Source organism: Mastomys coucha, unplaced genomic scaffold, assembly GCF_008632895.1.
Source record: "Mastomys coucha isolate ucsf_1 unplaced genomic scaffold, UCSF_Mcou_1 pScaffold15, whole genome shotgun sequence".
Lineage (NCBI taxonomy): Eukaryota > Metazoa > Chordata > Mammalia > Rodentia > Muridae > Mastomys > Mastomys coucha.
The window spans coordinates 138,354,246-138,361,284 of NW_022196897.1; the positions used below are offsets into that span (position 1 = coordinate 138,354,246).

Genomic DNA, 7,039 nt, shown 5'->3' on the forward strand with positions numbered 1-7,039 from the left:
TCTCTCTCTCTCTCTGTGTGTGTGTGTGTGTGTGTGTAAAAGAGAGAGAAGAGACAGAAAGAAACAAAGACAAGAATGTGCTAGAAGATCATACAAATGCCCTTCATTCTCTTTAATAAATGATTCAGGAAAATTAGAGATAGCTACAATGTAGATGTGATGCAATGATAGATACTAGAGATAGATACAATGTAAGACACAGATTGTGTAGACATTCACACAGATTCCTAAGAGTGGAATTTTACCTTTGCTTCCCATCACTTTAAACAATCAACTCCACACAGATTAAGCATCAACTTGACTACTACAAAATGACTGCAAGAAAGCATGGTGGGAAGCCACAGGCACTAGTCTAAGACTACTCTAAAGTTTACTCAAAATGTCAGGAGACTGAAGCAAAAATAGGCAGAGGGGATTCCAATAAACTTGGGTGCTTCTGAACAGCCAGAACATGAGGTGACAAGCTACAGACAGAGAAGGTATTTGCATCATGTACAGAGTAAGGAGATCAGTTCTCAGCATATAAAAGTCTGAACTCTATAGACAGAAAACAGTGGATGTGGCTTCTAGACTGGAAAGAAGTCTCAACAGACATTTCCCTAAAAAACACACATGAGTGGCCAGCAGGCATATGAAAAATGTCCCCAAGTCAGCCAAGAAATGCAAGTTAAACTACATCAAGTTGTTGCTCACACTTGTTGAAATGGCTAATGTCAAAAAGAAAGCAGATAGGAACGTGTGGGGGATGGGGTGGGGGGTGGGTAATCCCTCATGCTGCAGCTGGGAATCTAAATTAGGATGGTCATTGTGGGAAACAGCCATATAGAAGTTGAGGGAAGGGGCAGATTAAAAGACAAGACAAAACAAAACAGAACTAAGACTAAAAGTCAAACTGCTGGATGATCCAATAATCCAACCTCTAAGTCTTTAAACCAGTGATTTAGAATCTGTTCACTGAAAGGATGGCTTTTAGGAAACTGCTAAAAGCAAATTTGGTATCTCCCCCCACACACACACACCCTAACTGGCCCTGCAAGGACACAAGGTGAGTGCTTACAGGGGAAAAGAGAATATGGCTGAACACCAAGTGTCATTTTCCCAGAAGATGCCTGAAAAAGAGCATCCCCAAACTAGCAAAAAGTCAGGAGAGAGCAGCCACAGAGTCCAGAGAGACTGGCAGGGTTTAACAAGCGTCAAGTTCAGCTCCACCTAATGCTAGCTGTCTTTGTTGAAGCTCCCTGACGCCTGCTGATGAGTTCCCTAAGCACTCGCTGAGGTGATGGAGAACAGAAGCCAGAGATATCAGGATGGACATCACCCTCCAACTCTCGCTCCGTCCTTCCATCTCTCCCTCTGTCACACAAATATACATACACACAAAAATAAATTAATAAATATTTTAAGCTATTACAACAACAACAATAACAACAACAACAACAACAAAAAACCCCTCCAACCAACTCTAGAATCTGGCCCCATCCATATTCTGCAGGTCACACTTAAAGACATTAACACTCTCATCATCCTTCTAACCCAGAAGTCTGTCTCCCAAGACTAGACCTTCCACCCTCCCTCTTACCCATGCTCTGACCCTGTGTACTATTGGAACTGGTCTCAAGAGACTAGCTATCAATTTCCAAGGTTGATCTTAGGTCAGGCTGTTGTGAGAAAAGCTCCCAGGCAAACTGGCCAGCTTCTAGACCATAAAGACTCCAAATTCTCCATTTCATTTGATTCCACAAAAGTGTTGAGTATCTGGATCTCATCCTTCATCAAAGCTCAGTTTTTATGTGATAAAACTGAGTTGTGTTAAGCTTATGTTGAAGTTTTACAAACAGCAGAATTAAGAGTCTAATGTTTTATGGGCTGAACCAGCTCCAAATCCCACCAGACTGCAGGATTAAATCTGAAGTCTGGTAGCTGAGAGATGGTGCAATGGTTAGGAGCACTGCTGCTCTTTAAAGAGACCACAGTTCTCAGAACCTGTGTCAGGCGGTCACCATGCCCTGGAACTCCAGTTCCAGATCTCACACTTTCTTCTGGGCTCCTCAGGTACTTCACTCTTGTGTACAAACCCACACACAGACACTCACATATATAAGTAATAAGTAAAGATAAAAAAAATCCTTTCATTAAATCTGGAGTCTGATTTTTAACAAGGGTGGTCCACAAAATTATAGGGAATAAAAGACATTCCTAACCCTCCAAGTGCTACTCTGCTGAAAGATCCCAGCCCCGCTCTCCAGCGTGTTCTGTGGACTCCACTGAATTCAGATAGCATCTCTGCATAGTCTCTGTCTCTGTGTTTTTCTACCACAACCACTGAGGTGGCTGGATTTGGTTTGGACTCCAAGCATTTGTTTCTGTAATTCAATCTCAAGCCACCAAGGTCACAATTGAATTAATTATAATGTCACTGACTGCAAGGAATTGCCTACTTACCACTCTTCCACTGGCAGGAAGTGCAGCACCAAGTCTTCAAAACCAAGAGCAACATGAATCCAGCTTCCACCTCCACAGCTTTGTAGGTAAACACAGGGCCATAGTGGAAGTGACTAAGGGATTGTGGGACTAGGCTACCTTGAAGGGTATACCAGTTCTCTGTGTCCTAAAGGCATATTAGATGCTGGAGTCTCTGCAGATAATACCCAGACCTCCAGTGTCCTCATGGTACCCTCATCAACAGTAACATCCAAGATTACTCTGAATACCTTTGACAGGAGCATCCTTGGCAACAGTGGGTAACTTCATATGGCTGTGTGCTGGAACCACCATACATTGAATTCCCCACACTCTATTGCAAGTCAGCTCTGCTCCCAAGTCACTTTCCCTGTTGGGACCAAGGTTAGCACTTCAGTTTCTGTATGGACATGTGTTCATTTTGTTTCTATACGTCTTTGATGAGCTAATGAGGGCTTTGTGCGTATCCACAGCAACCTCACAGTCTAATAGAAAGAGATATTGATAAGGAGAGATTGGGGGTCAGTGCTCAAGACAAGGTTTCTCTGGGTAGTCCTGGCTGTCATAGAACTCACTTTTGTAGAGCAGGCTGGCCTCACAAACTCAGGGATCCGTCTGCCTCTGCCTCCAGAGTGCTAGGGCTAAAGGCATGCACTACCCCCGCCTGGCTGGAGGAGAGAACTTGAGAGTAGGTTTAGTCTAGAGTGAGGGGGACCATGGGCAAGGGGTAGAGCCCTGCCAGGAGGCCTAGAGAAGCTAAGGATGAAGTCCTCATGGGAGTTTCCCTTCTCTGAACTCCCAAACATGTCCTCCAGGCCTGTGACTGACAAGCTTCGCCTGTGCTCTGTTTCTGATGCTCAGGCTACACGCCAGCCAACAGGCTGATGTTTTGCTTGGGTACACTTTTACATCTCTCTCTGGCTCAATGCACATCCCTCTGCCCACACGACTGAAAGGCTGATAAAACTCTTAGGCAGATTCACACCGTACCTGTGTTCTGGACTCCCGGATCTATGTCCTACCTCCCAAGAACCATGAGGTTTCTGCTGCTGGCTCTTCCTGTCCTTGCTCTTCTACCCCAAGTGATCCCAGGTAACAGAACCATGGGAAATGACCAAAATGGAGGTCTAGCAGGCCCTGGACTGTGTGTGGTTATTCTCCCTAACACAACTAGCACCATTTTTCTCATTGAAGCAGTGTCTCTCACAAGGGTAGGACAGAGGTAGGTCCCATAATCCTAGAACAGTCCACACAGCCAGAGGTCTCCCTCACTCCACGTTTCCACCTAAGGAACAAGGCTAGACTTTCCTCCATGTCTGCTCTCTCTGGCTTGTGCAGCTCTTGAGACCATCTCCCAAAGTCCACAGCCCAATGGCATCTTGGCTTTTTAAAAATCTTGCTACTATTCTCAAGGGGGTCCTTTGTCTCCTCGTGTTCTGGAATCTGGCAAACAAAACATCTACGTGGTGGTTACATGCATGACAGGGCTGGAGTTCTTCTCCCTTGGACTCTGAAAGTCTAGGGCTTGAAAACCATTGCTTTTTAAAGGCCACCCAAAGGCCTGGCTAAAACCTTGACGCTCGTGTTCCAGGACACCAGCCTCCTCAAATAACTCAATCATAGTCATGAGGTGGATATCTTTTTTTGTATATCTATAGTTGTTTACATTTACTTGTTTATTTATTTATTTTTACTTGCGGGGAGGAGAGCATATATGTGTGTGCCACGGTATGCGCACAGAGCTCAGAGAAAAGAGACTGTGGGAGTCTGTCCTCTCTCTCCACTGCTAGGGCTTAGGGTTGACTCAGGTCTACCAAGCTAAACAGCAAGTGCCATGGAGTCATCTTATCAGTCCCAGGTGAGTTTCTTGATATAGGTAGCTTGACACAGGTCTGGGGAGCTTTGTAGTGACTGTCCCCCGCCAATGCCTTATAAGTAACAAGTTTACTTTCATTGATGAGTGATCAATCATGCTTCAAGAAAAGCTAAATCTGGGAAGGGAACAAAGAGTCAGGAACAGCTATTTGGAGAAGCATGGTGTTACCAAGCTGCAGCTAGGGAGGAGCCCAATTCATAGCCATCTAGCAACAGGAGCTTAAAATCAACGGTCTCTCATGTGATTATTTAGACTATGGTGCTGCGAAAAGATGCTTGAAAAAATCTGGGCAATGCAGGAAAAGCTGCAAGGATGGAGAAATTTCCCAGGAATCGTGCAAATATTCCCGAGTCTGCTGCATTGTGGACACCAACAGCTACAAGCAAAGGACCTTCACCACTTGGACCACGGAGGAAACCTCTACAATAGAGTACGATCTGTCCTCAGATGTAGGTGTATTTAACACAATATAGTTGACAGAGTGATAAAATAAATAAATAAATAAATAACGTGAGAGGTGGCTGGAGAGCCCTGTCCCTGAAGTTTATGATAGCTCCTGATTTATCAGATGTCACTCACTCATGTTCCAAGAATGATGGACTAAGTCATACATAGAAAGCACCAAGACACCCATGATGCACCATGATTGTGTAATTCTAGATAAAACCTACTGCGTAAAGCATCCCCGTGTTTCCAGTGGCAAAGTCTTCCATGCTTTTGAAGTGTCAATCAATTGTTGTGGACACTGTCTGTGTCCCTTATTGGCTGGTGGTCTATGTTGGGGTTGAAGAGATTGAGGAAGAATTCATTTCCACATTGACATTTCTCTCTGTCCTACTGTCTTTCCAACGAGAGTTTTGGGGAAAACAGAGCTCTCTCTTGTGTTAGTTTCCCTTCAGATGAGAGCCTAAGTGGGCAAAATCAAAATCCTAAATCTTTGCATGAGTGATGCTCTCCACTAGAGTGTGGAACCTTGCTTTGGGGGCAGGAGAGATGGTACTCAAGTGCTCATAACCCCTCCCACCCCTAGGCGAGGCCTTTTCACAACTATCTTTGTCGAGAAGGTCAGGCTTATAGTCTTCCTGAAACGTAAGTCTGGAGCAGCACTTTCCCACATCATTGGCCCTGGTGTATGAGAGGACATGGGGTGGCATCAAAGGGAAGAGAAAAAGTCAAAGGATAGACATGTCACTCAATGTGACTTTCCTTAAATACAGGCATGCCACACCGAGCAGACACGGGGCCAACAAGGTGAGCAAAGGGCCTCGTAGCAATGGGAGATCGAGTTGCTTACAGATGTGAGAATGGGTTGGTGATAGTGTGTGCACTGGGGTCATCTCAGAGCCTACTGAAATGTCATTGCAAAGCATAATGTCATTGGGGACTATTGGCTTTCAGAGGTGAGCTTACTCGAGGAGCTTCCCACCGAGCAATGAGAAAACTTGAATAAAAACTTGAAATAAATACTCCAAGTATTTATTTGCTATCACGGCTGTAAAACCATTCACCTCTTCCTAGAGAAGTAGAGAGGTTTTAATTCTCCAAAGAGAAAAGTAAGCCCAGAGGACTGCAAAGGACCAGAAAACTGAAAGAGAAGTTCCCTAGATAACAGAGGAGAAAAAAATAAAAATAAAAGAAGCTCTAAACTCAGGAGGAAAACCCAAGCAAGAGTGAAGTCACAGAGAGCGAGAAAGCTTAGCGCTCCAAGGGAGGCAGCGGTGGTGGAGGTTCTGCCTAGAGGCAGACTTCTGAAACTTCCAAAGCAATATTTGAGTAGTGGTTGGACCATAGCCAGCTCCCTAGAACAAGCTATGCCAAAGCCAAGTTGGGCACGGTCAGAGAAGCAGAGAAAGATACAGCCTTGGGTAAGCTACTCTCTTATTGACAGTGACTAGAATCAAAGAGAGAAAACAAGATATTAGTGGGAAGCAAGACATTAAAAGTAAAAATTAGCTAATAATGGGGGTGCACACCTTTAGTCCCAGCACTTGGGAGGCAGAGCCAGGCAGATCTCTGTAGGTTCGAAGCCAGCCTGGTCTACAGAGTGAGTTCCAGGACAACCAAGGCTACACAGAAACCCTGTTTTGAAAAAAACAAAAGTGGGGAAAAGTAAATATTATGGCTAGGGAGGTTGCTCAGTGGGTAGAGACTTTCGCTTTAAGCCTGAGGACCTGGGTTCAATCCCTGGACCCCACAGAAAGGCAGAAGAAGGAAAGAACCAATCATCTGGAGCTGTCCTCTGAGCTCTACAGAAGAATGATGGGCTGCCCTTATAGACTCACATCATATACACACACACAATAAGAATGAGTTGTTTGTGAAAGGGGGAAAAATGGAGGGAGGAGAGAAGCCTTCCATGTGAGGAGAGGAGCCTTCCATCAGGATGTAAAAGTAAATAAATAATTAACTTAATGGAAAAAAATTAAATTGTAGGAGGACTGTAAATAAACATTCCTATCAGAAAGCTAGCTACTGTCAGAAGTGGGGGCGGAGAATGAGTTGTTTAAAAGATATAGTTTTTTTAGCCAGGTGGTGATGGCTCATACCTTTAATTTCAGCATTTGGGAAGCAACGGCAGGCAGATCTCTATGCGTTTGAGACCAACCTGGAACAGTGTGAGTTCCAGGACAGTCAGGGCAACATAGAAAAATTTAGTCTCAAAGGAAGAAGAAGAAGAAAAAGAAGAAGGAGAAGGAGGAGGAG

The 7,039-nt window shown here is 44.6% G+C and overlaps 1 protein-coding gene across 2 annotated transcripts; it reads left to right on the top strand.

The window, feature by feature from the left end:
* The first annotated feature begins 2,452 nt into the window (after window positions 1-2,452).
* Window positions 2,453-4,850, top strand: LOC116092449 (beta-defensin 118-like). 2 transcript variants are annotated; one of them, XR_004119269.1, is made up of 2 exons: window positions 2,453-2,528; window positions 4,589-4,693. XR_004119269.1 is itself a non-coding variant. In XM_031373706.1 (2 exons), the coding sequence occupies exons 1-2, from the start codon at window positions 3,474-3,476 to the stop codon at window positions 4,807-4,809; spliced, it is 300 nt and encodes a 99-aa protein (XP_031229566.1). In that variant the 3' UTR covers window positions 4,810-4,850. The 2 variants fall into 2 exon arrangements, 1 of the variants encoding a protein (XP_031229566.1); XM_031373706.1 differs by lacking the exon at window positions 2,453-2,528 and adding an exon at window positions 3,474-3,552 and having other exon boundaries at window positions 4,589-4,850.
* The last annotated feature ends 2,189 nt before the right edge of the window (window positions 4,851-7,039 follow it).

Excerpts from the sequence above, each read along its gene's own strand:
- LOC116092449 (XM_031373706.1), top strand. The coding sequence starts at position 3,474 with ATGTCCTACCTCCCAAGAACCATGAGGTTTCTGCTGCTGGCTCTTCCT. Across the intron at positions 3,553-4,588 it reads TCTACCCCAAGTGATCCCAG|ACTATGGTGCTGCGAAAAGA; the intron begins GTAACAGAACCA and ends GTGATTATTTAG.